Here is a 14,244-nt window from a genome sequence, read left to right as displayed (position 1 = left end):
CTTCGCTCCACGTTGAAGGAACTACATCAATCTTATCTTTGGGGATTGCAGGATGGCTTTATTATTTGTCAGATGAAACGAAGTTTCTGAGACTGAGATGAAAGGAAAACTACACGATCAAAGGTAAAGTTGTTTGGGCAACTGCGATCGACCCCATAGCGACTTCCTGACGGAAAACAAGAGCTGGCAATACTATCGCGATCGAGCGTGGAACGTTCAGCATAGATTTTATTCCGAGTCTAGTTTGAATGGGCCGTGGCCCAGGACCGAGATACCTGCTGATGCCAACGAGTTCGAGCAGTTGCCAGAGTTGACTTGTCCAACTTTCACACCAGATCGAGAACCAGCACCTACGATCCAGAGATGGCCTGTTTGCGAGCTCTCCTTTGTCAATGTCCCCTAACATGCAGCGCAGTCTACCGGAAGTTCCAGCTCGCTGGTTCGTGACCACCATTGTATGTATCCTCATGCTTGCTTGTCGATAATAGCTTCGGGTCTCATGAGCTTCCACCATTGATAGGATCACCTTTGATTGAATCGTGTTCTTTTGTACAATCCCTGTGCAGTAGCGCGGATGGATTAGTTTGGCGAACGCACTGGCTACACTTTGGTAAACACCCAGGGTTTTGTCGAGCAAACCAGTCACGGTCTCCTGGACAGAACGAATACATAGCTCGCAGTCTATGTTGCGTCACAATTCGAATATGTAAATGTCTGAAGAGATTGAGCACCTTGAAGACTTTTCTGTGATACGTCTATGATAGTCCTCTTGACCAGTCCTGGGTTTCTAGATTATCCTATTACGACCACTTCTGACGCTCCCCACCCACAAAGATGAACATGGCTGCCTGTGCCCTCAACCTGCTGCGCATGACTGATCTATGTCGACGATGCATTTTGCGAAGACGTGCCCGTGGAATTACCGCCGTCTTCCATGCCCGCGCCAAGGAACCCGCATTTCAATTCGGTGTTCGCATCACTCGTCAATAACGACCAGCCTGCGAGATATGGCGGGACAGGTATTTGGTTGTCTCTCAGCACGGTCATCTGATCCATGACCTGTTCTATTAGTATTTTCACTGTCCCACAGGGGTCTCCCCAGCCTGGGTATTGTCCGTCGGGGTCCTTCGGCTCGCTGTTGCGTTTCGGATGCTGTGCTGCTGAAGTAGAACTATTGTCTGGACTGAGAAGGGGATCGGAGGGGCATCCGAGAATTCTGCGTCCGTGGATGATGGCGAAGAAGTACCCGGCTAAGTCAGCAGGGGTGGGGAGATTTCTCGATTGCAGCTGCGAGATCTCGGCTAGCTGTTCGGAGACTAGCGTGTTCGCTCTGCTGCAGGCATGTGGAACTAGGTTGGAGCGGGAATCCAGAGACGCCGAGTTGCGAGTGTCGTCGATTGCGCCGGCTCGAGGATGGGAGAGAGCTGGGGAGATAGTGATGGCTATGAGGGGAAGAATGGAGAAGGACTTCATCTTGGAGAAAGTGTTGTGCAAGCCTGGGTCGTGGACTGCAGGATTGACAAGAAATACGTTGTTGAGGAGGACTTCCGACGGGCGACTATAGAAGAACAGGGCGCTTTACAAAGCGAGTCGTGTGCTGTTTATTAGTAGAGAAAGAGAAATCTAGAAAGAGTGAGCCGAAGTCGAGACTATATAGCGAGGCGAGCGGGCCTACACAAGTATCAGTGATGGCTGTCACAGCGGGGTTGCCTTTCCAGCAAGTCCACAAGCAGTGGATTTCGAAAGCTAATGTCAAAGCTTATGCTACAGCCAATTCCTTGGTACGACTCGGAGCAGAGTAGTTAATGGTCCGTGATTTTCCAAAGCGTCCATGCCAGCCAGCGACACTAAAGAGAATGACAGCCTTCACAATCGAAGGCTGGCGGAAACGCCAAAAAGGGGACTAGAGACAGAGGAATAGACGCATTGCTCTTCAAAGTTCTGAAGCTCTGACGCCAACCCAAAGCCGTTCCAGCCAGAGAAGTCAACCCAATCCCACAGTACCAGGCAAAGTCTTGAGTAGAGGAGTTCGATGTTTAACATTCAGAGACCAAGAGTGGGAAACAACCGAAGTTTGAATAACGCCCAGATCTTGGCCTTGTGGCTTGCGGGCCTCTAGTTATGGGGGAAGCTAGCATCAGCCACACTGTTCAAAACTTGTATGGATGGTACTTTGCAGAATGATGGCACTGGCGCCTTGTCGTTGATGCAATGGTACAGCGCCCGTAGGATAGGCTTCATGGTCAGCAAAAAGCCAACGTCACTGGTTCTTTCCTTGAAATTCTATGCAGATGCCACCCTGTACTCATACTTGTATATACCCGGAAGTGCCCGATACCTGGTAATGCACGGTCTAAAATCCACTTCAGTAATTCATCCTTTCACAACAGTAATATAAAAAAATTGAAAAATCAAGTGATAGAATGTAAAACAAGGTTACTAGAGCTTCAAGAAGTTGTGGAAAATCTGCTTGAATTCTGTAAGCCCTGCGCCGCGTAACGGGGCGTGGGTAAGCCCGGGGTGGGTTTTTGGGAGGGTATCCCCCAAAACTCACCCCGGATTTGTGGATTTAAGACCTCTCTTCATCAAGCCACAGCAATCAAAAATTCGCTCTTCTCATTGAGTCTTCGAATCACGTATCCAGTAGATACACAAAGGTTCAAGACGTTTGGTGGTACAGGCTATCCCTACCTTGCTTGCTCCCAGTCTCCACAAAGTCACCGAGATGTCTCGTCCAGATTCCGCCCAGGGTTTTTACGCATATCTGGATTCTGGCTTGGGTCTCGCAATGAGTACTACAGCTGTTGTGCGTGTAGACAATAGGGACAAAGGGCGGCATAACGTTGCGATGCCAACGCAAGCGTCGATATGTATTGTACGGACCCTTTTACTCTGATTTTTTAGATGGGAAAGACTCGATTCTCCCAGGCCATCGTATATCCATTTAGGAAGTCGATCGTTAAAGAGCCGACTATCCTCTAGGATTCCACTCTGTCTCTTGGGGTCTGATTGATGCCTTTCTTCACTAATGAAGCAAGCCTGATTATTTTGGGTCCCCACTAACAATCATTGAGTAAGCAGTTGTAATCTGAGATGGATCCCTCGCTGGTGCAGGCTGGCTGTCAGAATAAGTGGCAGTTTTCCCTGGTGGGCCGACCTCGGCAAAACTGCCACTTTTATTCTGAATTTCTGACAGCCAGCAATAATTAATAAACCTTTAAAGAAAAACTGAGGTGTTTTGGCGGAGGTATTTTCAATTTTATAGTCTCGTATTAGGTTCGATCATTTAATAGGGTTGAAGTCGGTCCTCCTCATCAAAGACGTGCTTTTTATTCATCCCAAGGGTAGTCGCTAAACTCATCGTACTGCCACCAATTTGCCCGATTGATACGCCAAGCCGCCGATGTTTATCCGCATGCCAAGGCCTGGCCCTTCGAGTTCAATTGGTGATGGCGGGACGGATCAGAGGTCTGCACCGAAAGTCCTGCACCCGCACTAGTGCAGCCCTAACCCTATTTTCGGAAAGCGGCCCTATAGAGGGGAAGCCTAGAAATATCTTCTCACAGCGCATGGATGGGACTTTAGGTACTTCTCTTAGCTTAATAGAGGCATTAAGCCTCGAAACCTGACTAGGGCTAGATGCGATTCCGAAGAACTTCAGACGCATTGTCCAGGTAGCCCTTTAGGTGGGGCGTTATCCGAAGTCTGAGCGCAAGAGTCTTGGCGGGTGCAGGACTTTCGGTGAGACCTCTGTAGTGGGTATATAATTACAAGCCGCGCCGTCCTGCCAAGAATGTAGATGACGGCACGAGCACACAGCCTCGAGAGTCGAGACAGCCTCCATCCCAACAAATTTCCAGTCTTCCATTCTTCCTGTTGAAACTTGACCTCAACTTTACATTCTGATGCCTGTCGTCGAGTTGCAGGTGTGTACCCTGGAGAACCCGCACGTGTTGGTATCTTGAGGCTGGGTAGAGACAAAACCAACAATCAGTCACTAACAGTGACCAACATCGACGAGGTTCACGAGTATGCTTCAGCTACAATCTGAAACCTGGAGACTATTGTTCCTTGTTATTTGGCTGTTCAGGATCTCAATCTAGAACGACTACCTTATATATGACCTTCCCCAATTGGTCTTTCTCGTTCCTATTACCGAGGCATTTTCGGCCGAATCATGGTGATACTTGTATGATTCATTACATGTTCCACCTTTTCGCACGCAGCTATTATCACTTCTCCAAATGCATTTCCTCACAACTTGGGAAGGTATCCACCCTTTCACGAAGTCAATGCTGTGTCTACTGTGTCTTTGGCCATCTCTCAGCATTGCAAAAACATGTTCAAGCCCTTGCTGTTCATTGCTGCTTTCGCAATACTCTCTCTAGGCTTCCACTTCCAACGTGAACGCCTTTTCCCTTCATCGTATCACCCAGCTCCTTCCACGGGCTCCACCCAAGACCATGTACTCTCACCAAACAGCATCCAGGCAATCTACAACAGCACCCTTGGCTTCGGCGACATCTACATGATCAACATGCCTGGCCGAACTGACAAACTCGATGCCCTCCGCCTTTTCACTTCCGTCACCAACATCTCATACACCGTAGTCCCAGGCATCGACGGCAAGGAAATCCCGCACGTCGCTTGGCCAGGCTTCTACAAAGAAGACCTGGCAAGCAGGACCGGCAGCTGGCGCGCTCACATGAATGCTGCAGCTTCAATCCTCGACAATAACCTCTCGTCCGCCCTAATCGTCGAAGACGACGCTGACTGGGACGTCTCCTTAAAGACCCAACTCACCCAATTCGCTCTCGGGAGCCGACACATTCTCAATGCGCCCGCGTCCTCTGAGCCGCTGTCCCCTTATGGCGACGGTTGGGATATGCTCTGGCTCGGCCACTGCGCGCAAGACCTGCCCTCAAAACCCCTCGCGCGCTTTTTTATTGCCAACGACACAACCATGCCCCCGGCTGGTCGCCGCTGGGGTCTGTGGAATCCTGAAGAAATCCTCACGTACGACGTTCTGCACGTACGTATTTTCCGAGTTCATATTTCTACTTTTGGACCAACTCTTGAGCCTTGAGACATGTCTTGAGATGGTATATTCTGTAGACATGCCTCGAGGCCCTACATACCCTCTCGGATCGGTAATACTGACCCTAAAATTATAATCTAGAACCACACCACACGCGTAGTATACCGCCCCGCTGGCGGCGTCTGTTCATACGCCTACGCTCTCTCCTACACCGGTGCCCAAAAGATGCTCTACCATCTCTCTTACTCCCACTTCGATGGACCATTCGACGTTGGCCAAGCCGGTTTGTGCAAGCGCGGTAGAAAGGGAGAGATCGATTACTCGTGTGTGGGAGTGTATCCGGGGCTGATACATGCGGTGTTTGGGGACAATGATATGGTGTACGATCCGACAACACCAAGAAAAGAGAGGGAGAAGAAGAAGGGAACACCTTCTGCGCCGAACTTGGTATTTGGTGTAAGGGAGAATGTGAGGAACTTGATCGAAGGAAAGGAATTGGTGGGGCGGTGGCAAGGGGAGGAGGAGATAGGGGAGATGGAGATGTGGTTCGACGAGGGGAAGGGCGAATGATCAGAATCGGGCAACTTTTCCCATGCCGTGACGCTGTAATGCGAAACAGACGTTGGCAGCAATAGTGTTTGGCCCTCTGGATAGTCTTCCATGACGTCGTATCGGAGGTCTAAGGGAATTGTCCCACTCACAAAGATGGTGGCAATTGCGGGGTAAGGAGTTTGAAGTGATTGGCACCAGATGCAAAGGATACATCTCCACCAAAGGAATCTCGCAGTCCGGGCGGAACAGGCCAATCCGCAGCGCGAGAGCAGAAAGAGAGAATGCGAAAGTAACGGTCTACTTCGCCAGCACCCTCGCAACGTTCGGACTAGCCAATGGAGAACTGAGACTTTATGAAAGTTGCCTGAATGGTCAGACGTCGAGGCCATTCAAGTACGGAAGACTATGCTGCCAATCTGCTTCTTTCTGGCGTTGCGTCAGGGCTGCTTGGAACATTCATTCGAGCGTGAATTTGTTCGATTGCCTTCACAGCGCAATTACGACCCAAGAGAGGATACTCAAGACTTGCCCAGTCCTGCGACAGTCGGTGTTCAAGGGCATAGACATTGTTAGGCTGATGGTAGAAAGGCGATTGATCTCTCGTGGAACAAGCAGGTCCGCCGCACGGGCATTTGGTCTGGTAGGTATACATGGAAAGTCACCTTGACCACACGCTAGAAACCCGAAGCTCAAGACTCCCTCGAGCGCAAACAGATGACGTGTCACAAAAGAAGATACGTAATATTCGAACGAGTCCCGTTTGAACGCGAACTCATCCTTCTAGATGTCTTGGTCCTACACGAACAATGCTACTCAGTCTCTGATGCAGTTGAAGTCAACTTCACCATAGTAAGAAGGTGTAAGCCATCCTAAGCCATTCCATTAACAGACACCTTGCGTGCTATAAGAGAAGACGACCTTGCCACGGGATTATCCTGGTTCACGCTGACAGAGTCTTGTATCCATAAGCATAGATGGACTGTCGACCAGTTGGCGAAAGCCAAATGGCCATGGAATTTCCAGTCATCGTTCGCCGACACGTATCGTACTGCCTCTGGGGAACACGGCTTCGTAGACGTGCCTGTTCCCATGCAGATTTCGAATGCGCTTACACCTCACGCCTGGCAGGTGCCCATAACGTCTGATACGCCAGGTGGTATCTTTCGTATTGATATCATTATAACCCCGTCGCCGTGAGTAAAAATGTGACATGACGGACGGAATGAAGCCCCGTCCGTGTGAGGATTGTCCGTAACGTCGTATTGGTCGGAAGGAACATCCCAACCATCAATCCTCCCCCTCCTCCCGCTTCCCCCTCACAATCTCCCAACACGCCGCCCCCGTCAACCCGACCACGGCCAGGCTCAACGCGCCCGCGCCGTACAGACTCGGCTTGTACGATCCCTTCTCCAGCATCCTCATGTTGGAAAAGTATCTCGCCGTGCCGTACGCGATGCTCCCGGTCCCCGTCGCCAACAGTCCCCGCACGAGGTCCTCGCCCTTGTCCTTCTTGGGATGCCCACCCTTGCCCTTGGCTGCCGGGGTGGGGACGGGGTCGAGCTGGCCGAATCTCTCGATTGCGATGCCCAGGGCTACGAAGCCGAGACCGGTGCGGAGCCAGGCGAGGAAGGTCCGTTCGGAAGCGAGGTGGTCGCGCGCCGTGGAGCCGGTGTTTTGGAGGATGGGGGTGCGGAGGCGGGGGAACATTTGGAGGGCTTTTAATGATGGGAAGGAAGGGGGACGTCGTTGAGGACCTAATTTTGATGTGATTGTCCCGTCGGCATTACTCTTGGCACCCGAAGAAGTGGAGGAAAAGGCCAAAATATCCCACCCAAAATCGCCGCTTTTAGGGTGACTCTAGCTAGTTGGAGTCCCAACTGTACTACTGTAGCATGATGCTTCGCTCCAGTCAACAATCACTTGAACAAGCACCCTGTCATCTTAGGGAAACAAGAACGGTGAAGCCTCTTTACTTATATCTAATCTCAGAGAGGAAGTTCGGGAAAGGGTTGTGCAGAACGTTGACATTTCCTACAAAGTAGGCCACGAGTGTTCGATCGGCTCCAACTCACCCTTGCCCCTGAAGATATCCACAAGATCAGCCTGTTCCGGGAGCATATGCCTGTCCGTCTGAATGCCAATGCGCGCCAGACCGCGCCACCTCTCGAGATCCGCCGGGTTCCTTTTATCCCCGTGTGCCGCTTCCGCATTTTCCCAGTGGCCTTGCAATCGCCCCCGTCAGCGATCTGTTCGCCTGGGTCAAAAGGGAGAGTGCCCCCCGCAATAACAGTACCTTTTGAGAAAGCGAGAAGCGTCGTTATCCGTTTCTTGACAATGTCGTAGACGAGTGAGACGACAGTCCCCGTCTCTGCCGGGATGGCTCCCGTCAGTCGCTATGGCGACCATTGCTGATCCCTCGGAGGCGGAATGCGTACCTTCGAGCCAGTTGCACTGCCACAGCTCGCCTGGTCTGATGCATTGAAAGCTACATGTCTGGAAGTTGGCTCGGCCGGCCATCGGACCACCGTGGATCTTGTAGACGACGCGATCCTGCGATGGAAGGTGAAGATCACTCAGTGTCCCGCAACTCTCTAGCAACCGGATCCAAGGCGGAGACTTACTTCGCTGAAGAACCAGATCTCATAGCGCCACTTTTCAGGCTTGCCCTGCGCGTCGTGGGCATTGTAGTCATACACGAGATGAAGGTCTTTGAGATCTTTCGCAAAAGGAAAGTCGGTAGCGAGTGCGGTCATTTTTGAGATGAAGGTTGTGTAAAGTCAGTCCTGGTTCGGCCGGTATTTACGATTCCTTCGGTGTCCACGCTTCCTCCAACCTTGAGGTGCTGGCACTGTCTAAGCGGCTCGGCTGCCAGCAGAACTCGCGATCAGGAGCCGTCCGCGCATAGGTGCGCATCATCATCTCGTACCCAATCGATCACGACTGTCGGTATCGGAGGCAGGCAAATGTCCGTGATTCCTCACCACCTGTTGCCTCACTGAAGCAAATGCCCCATGACGGCAGGCCATCCCCAGGTTTCTACAGAACCTTCGAAGTTGGGAATGCAGTATATTGAACCGTGAAAGATCACGTTCCCTCATTGCGATCCTCCTCATCTTCTGTTTCTTGCTTCGTGTAACGAAAAGTAATCTACATAACGCTGCTCAAACCTCCGTTATCGCAGACTCCGCTTCCACGATCGGATCCACCTCCATGTCCCCAATGGCCGAGACCGACCCGAAGCCTCCCCGACTAAAAGGCAACCAGCGCGCTCTCATCAGGGCGCCAGAATGGACGAGAACATGATATGCGAGATCCCTTCCAAGCGGAGCCTAATGCCGCGTCGGGACGCACATCGTCCACAGAACTCAAAGCATCACATCAAGCCTCACTCCTCTACGCTGGACACATGACCAACTGCAAAGCAGGCAACACGGAGACATCAATACATCAATCAGCAGGTTCGCTGGGTTCTCGTCACACCTCGCAACATCGGGTCAAAAAGAGCCCAATGCAAGCCCGAGCGCAGAGTCACGAGACGGGAAATGGAGGCGCACGTTGGAGACAGCGATGTGGGGGAAAGGTAGCGGGCAGGCGGTCTGAGCAGGGAGGGAAGAGAGGAAGGGCGAGAGAGTAGGGAGAGCGAACGATCGAAGGGTATTGGGGATGGCGGAGACGGTTAGTATACTCGAAAGAGGATCGGGTGGATATCAACATGTCTACCGTCGCTACTGTTGCGTCCGACCACGATGTTATCCCGTAGGCAGGGAATCAAGCAGCGGCGCCGTCCCTCCTTCGGTCGCGCGACCATGACCCAGACAGCCTTCCGTCTTCCTGGCATGATATAAAGTGGCCAGAAATGATGAGTCATGCATATATCATTGGTCAGAATGGTTGGCTTCATAAGTGATGATGGACATGTCTGATTTTGGAATAGGTTGAGTCGAATCCACATCAACAAACAAGCCTGTACTGACATTTCTCGTCTAATTTCTCTCCGCCACCGCCCCCAATGCATCCAAAGAGAGGACTTTGGGAATGAGACCAACGCCGCCGCTTGAAAAATGCACAATTTTCCACCCATAATGACTTGGCGCCCAAAAAGAAGCAGTCCGCAAGCAGTAGAATTGGTCTATGAGTAGAAATCCCTCCCAACCGGATGACGCCGTACGACACGCATGAAGAAAGCACGCTCGAAGTACAAGACTCATACTCGTTCTCATGTTCGTAAGAAGCTCAGACTGCGTATCCGTAATATTTCGAAATTGCTTCGCACCGGCCGTCAATAGCCGCCGAAGCTTTCTCGGGTTGTTGATTGCAATAGCAATCGAATGTGTTGACTGGGAACAAATGTCTCCTCCGTCCAATTCTGGCCTAGCTAGTGCGCTTGCTGGCTTTGTATTCTATGGCACTTTGACCAGATAAAGTTCACCCACGAATCGCAGTGGGTGCATGCGTCTCAAACAGTCCATTTTGCATTGTCTGATGAAACGGATATCTGAATGATGGAGGTGAAGCGGTCCTCGAACCAACAGCGGACCCGGTCGCAGGAGATGATGATCTTGAAGCCTGGGGGCTTGAGATCTTCGATGACTTTCTATCCGCCACAGGTGGCGAACGACTTCCAGGGGGCGAGGGACTAGCTGATCCCGAAAGCTTGCCAGACTCGTTCTGAGGCTCTGGTAGGTCATCAGGGGCACCATCGACCTGAGCTGGTCCAGGCTTGGCAGGCTGAGCGGATGGCTTCGCAGATCCAAACTGCAGTATATATTAGCTCAAGATGCCCTTGTTCTCTTTGTTAGGTCCAGAACGTACGAAGCAGTATTTGTCGAGGAGCTCGTGGTAAGACTGTGACTGTAGCGATGGCTTCTCAGCGGTCAAAGCAACAGGCTTTGGGAGATCTGCGACCTTTTGCTGGCCGGCTTCGCTGCTATTGACGGCTTTCCCGGCGTCCGGAGACGGCTGGACCTTGACCACCGGAGGCATTTCGGTGTGTTTGTCAGACGGTGGCTTCGATGGCACTTCCCCTTTGTCACCAATAGAAGTACCAGCAGCCTGGATTGCTGCAGACAATGAAGCACCAAAATCATACCGATTCCCGAAAGCTTGTTGATTGGTCGAGGCTTTTGGACGTCCTGGCGCATCCGGGACAATTCCTCTCGCAGACGGTTTGTTCTTGAACCGTATGGGAGAGTCACCAACAAGCGCAGACGGCTGAAGTAACGAAGAGAATTCGTATGGATTTACGCTACCAGCAAAGTCATCGAAAGATGGCATGCTGCGAGGCCTTGGCGAAGAGAAGTTTGCCGATGGTCTGCTACGAGGTAGAGCATTGAGCGGGTGAGAGCTCTTCGCTTGCGCGCCTTGCTTGCCATTCTGAGGCTTAGCTCTCTTCGAGAAATCCACCTGATAGTTAACGGAGTTGTTGTTGTCCCAGTAATTCTGGCCATTCACGCTGTACCTCACACAGAATAACATAGTCTTGTTCTCGAGGTTTGCCTGGTCTTCGAGCTTGATACGGAAAGTAAACAGATCACAGTCATGAGCTGCTTGCTTTTTGCGCACGTCATTGCTGTACTCTGCCACAACTTCCGATGTCGTCTTCCAGTAGTCAAGAGTGAAGCGCGCAATGACCAGCTTGTGGAAAGCGAGATTACGCACTACCACATCTCCTTTCAGAATCTTAGTATCGGGTGATAGGTATACCCGCTCAGTCCGGACTGGCAAAGCGCCTCGCTCAAGACTGACTTGAGGAAAATTGGTCATTCGGATTTCCCATTCGAATGGAGGCGACGGTGGACTGGATTCATCGTCGCCAAATGGAAATTCGTTTTCTTCATCATAGGGATCGACAGGTGACGACCCAGCACTGACAGCAATTGGTCGATCTACCTGTAGGAAATGACGAACGTGTTCTAGGCTGCTGTCTTGGAAATGTACAGCTTTTGAGTATGTTGGTGTTCCGGGCATGCTTGACGGTCTTCTCCTCGTAGACGATGCCCTTAAGGCCGGCCTTACAAGCTCGCCCGATTTTTTGCGAATCAGAGACGGCTTTATTCGTAGTTCATCATCTTCAACATCCTCTCCGTCACTCTCAGATGTACTTCGTGCGGGCGAGTCAAATTTATTCCGAGGGAAGTCGAAGAACGCGCTTGCATCAGTAGTCGACCTCGAGTGTGAAATCTTGCGGGCTTCAGCTGACAGGCGCAACCGAGGCGAGAGCACAGGCTTTGATGTGTTGTCTTTGTTCGACGGGTCTATCTGATGCGACGGAAGACCAAGGGTCAATCTTGCTCTCTTTGTAGCTTCGCTTGCGTGCGTGTCGGGAGAACCCGCTCGATGTTGTTCAATTATTCTGATAGCCGCCTGCAGCTCAGCCAAATCCACTATGTCTCTGGCCCTACCCCGCTCTGTCGCGGTCTCGTCATCGCTGGAGGTCTGGGGTGAGACGGGTAGAGCAGGCTCTAATGAAACCGCTGGGCCAACCGTAGGAGAAAGGCGACTCTTCGTAGCCAAGGTTTCCTCGCTCTTTTGATCCTCGCTATCTGAGCTTATATTCTCTTGTGGAGTAGCATCAGGAGTTGGCAGTTCAGACTGCTTGGCGATTGAGGGACTTCGGCGGTGTTTGTTTAGGTAGGCTCTGGATGATGTCGAGTGCGGCAATTCATTTCTCGAGGCATGGCTTGAGGCGGATGTATCGTGGGGTTGGCTTTTGTTGTATGAGTGGGAACGGCTCAGATGTGGAGTTTGAGGTCTTGAGGCGACAGGAGATTTGGTTGGTGGTGTGTACGGCATCCTTTCGACAAGGAGGTTTGTTGGATGATATGATGGTAGAATGTAAAGATAATATGTACATCAGGTAGGTCGTCAAACGGAAGTATTAACTCATGGGAGTCATGGGAATCGTTGGATAAAGTGGCGTGGTAAAGATCTGCTCGGAATCTTTTGATCAGCCAAAGCAAGAAGAGGAGGCTATAACATGATTTACATAGGATCATTGGTGTTATTCTCTGCTGTAGGAGAATGTTTGGGTCAGAGTGGGACATACAAGGAAGTGGCCCGGTGAAAGTGAAGGGCTTCACCGGATGCGGCGGTTAAAGCCAGGGAAAAGAACAATGCCACTGGCCGGTGGAGCAATCCACTGTTTTGAGGGCGACTCCAAGTAAATGAACTTATGGACTACACTGCCTGCAGGTGTCTGTCGCGTTTCAAAGCACAAGCCTCTCTTCCTAACCGATCGCTCGGAATTGATTTCGGTGGGGCTATCCGGAGGGAAAAGAACAAAGGAATTGTGTCATGCAATGCTCTCTCTCAACACTCCGCAAAGATCAAATTCCCGAGAAGACTCAGACAACGTATGATGGTGTTGTAGGAGGAGTTGGAGGAGGAAAGGTGTAGGTGAAGGAGTAGCAGTAAACAAAGAAGAAAAACATAATTATTGAACGGGATAGATAAAGTAGGATGACTAGGATTCCGATGGCGGCGCATGGGAAATTTGCTGAGTACTTTTCCGCTAGATTTGGAAAGTTTGGAACTAGCAAAAGGCCAATGAAAAAGCGTCGCTGATCACAACCTTCTCAACTTCCACCCAGAGTCAGACAAACGCGACCTTCACGCCATCTTTCATGCCATCCTCACACGCTCACACCACACCATCGTGAATGCAGCGTGCCTGCATTCAAACCTCTATGGCGCTTCTAGGCCGCAATAATATATCTTCACTTGACAATTTCCAACTCAACACCTTTTAGCTAGGTACTCTACAACACATACAGAGATCAAACCCCACGCCGTGCATGCCTCCGCCGATAACTAGGTAGGTACTTATGTACCTCGTACGATGCGAACGGGCGGACTTTGTCGATCAGTTCAAGAGGGTCTGGATGAGGACGACTTTGTTTTGAGCGTCCCGGTGGGGCCCAGGTTTGCTATCACCATCAGAATCTTTTGTTAGCGTGGTTGCGTATCAACGTGCTGATCATCGGCTAGGCATTTCTTCCTCTTGTCCAATAATCTGGAAGCGATCCGCCGCCACTTTGCTCTTATTTCCTCTTATTTCCTTGCAGCAATTGATAATGCAAGCTTCTCCTGCGCCCTTTCAAACGCTGGCCTATCCTCTTCCCAAAGCTTTCCGGCCAACCACATCGTGGCAAAGGGCATGACAATTGACAGGAGCTTAAGCATAACATCTTACGCAATTCCTTTCACCACGCTAAGCGTTTCGCTTTGAACGGTGCACCCGTGCCTCGATAGAGGTAGTAACCGTCTTCGTCTCCACATTAAAACAGTAAGCATCATGGATCTCTGCCTCTTGAATTAAAGCATCGGTACCACCAGTCTACTTCTACCATTCTCCACAACTAGTCGGAGATCAATTGGATGCTTCCGAATCCTGGTCAATGGTTTCACAGTTTTTTCTATTTCAAGACAACAAGGGCTATCCACATTCTTGCGGGGATAGCTTCCTCCTTCTGGACTCGAGCTATGCTTGGCTGTGGGGAACGGTCCGATTACCTTGGGCTTGAGCGTCTGGAACAGAATATTGAACATGAGTCTATGATCCATGTCAAGGGTCCAAGCTGACGGTTTTCATGTCTACTATTGCTTCAGGGGCCCGCAGCTTCGGCCACGATTATAGATCCAACATTCGGGTGCTC

At 51.0% G+C, this 14,244-nt stretch overlaps 5 protein-coding genes across 5 annotated transcripts; 1 reads left to right on the top strand and 4 right to left on the bottom strand.

The window, feature by feature from the left end:
• Positions 1-879: 879 nt before the first annotated feature.
• HO173_011805 (uncharacterized protein) lies at positions 880-1,473 on the bottom strand (the record flags this gene model as incomplete). The annotated part of the gene is made up of 1 exon (XM_037313683.1): positions 880-1,473. One exon carries the CDS (start codon positions 1,471-1,473, stop codon positions 880-882), a length of 594 nt encoding a protein of 197 aa, XP_037159449.1.
• A 2,866-nt stretch (positions 1,474-4,339) lies between these two features.
• Positions 4,340-5,608, top strand: HO173_011804 (uncharacterized protein; the record flags this gene model as incomplete). Its single annotated transcript, XM_037313682.1, has 2 exons — positions 4,340-5,032; positions 5,180-5,608. 2 exons carry the CDS (start codon positions 4,340-4,342, stop codon positions 5,606-5,608), a joined length of 1,122 nt encoding a protein of 373 aa, XP_037159448.1.
• A 1,269-nt stretch (positions 5,609-6,877) lies between these two features.
• HO173_011803 (uncharacterized protein) lies at positions 6,878-7,297 on the bottom strand (the record flags this gene model as incomplete). Its single annotated transcript, XM_037313681.1, has 1 exon — positions 6,878-7,297. One exon carries the CDS (start codon positions 7,295-7,297, stop codon positions 6,878-6,880), a length of 420 nt encoding a protein of 139 aa, XP_037159447.1.
• A 324-nt stretch (positions 7,298-7,621) lies between these two features.
• On the bottom strand, positions 7,622-8,343 carry HO173_011802 (uncharacterized protein; the record flags this gene model as incomplete). Its single annotated transcript, XM_037313680.1, has 4 exons — positions 7,622-7,812; positions 7,884-7,958; positions 8,026-8,140; positions 8,212-8,343. 4 exons carry the CDS (start codon positions 8,341-8,343, stop codon positions 7,622-7,624), a joined length of 513 nt encoding a protein of 170 aa, XP_037159446.1.
• Positions 8,344-10,015: 1,672 nt separating this feature from the next.
• HO173_011801 (uncharacterized protein) lies at positions 10,016-12,382 on the bottom strand (the record flags this gene model as incomplete). The annotated part of the gene is made up of 2 exons (XM_037313679.1): positions 10,016-10,345; positions 10,403-12,382. The coding sequence occupies 2 exons, from the start codon at positions 12,380-12,382 to the stop codon at positions 10,016-10,018; spliced, it is 2,310 nt and encodes a 769-aa protein (XP_037159445.1).
• Between the last annotated feature and the right edge of the window lie 1,862 nt (positions 12,383-14,244).

The sequence above is a fragment of the Letharia columbiana genome (assembly GCF_014066305.1).
Source record: "Letharia columbiana isolate WasteWater2 chromosome Unknown Sc0000067_s1, whole genome shotgun sequence".
Lineage (NCBI taxonomy): Eukaryota > Fungi > Ascomycota > Lecanoromycetes > Lecanorales > Parmeliaceae > Letharia > Letharia columbiana.
Note: the sequence above shows the minus strand (reverse complement) of the source record. Positions and strands in the feature narration are given on the sequence as shown.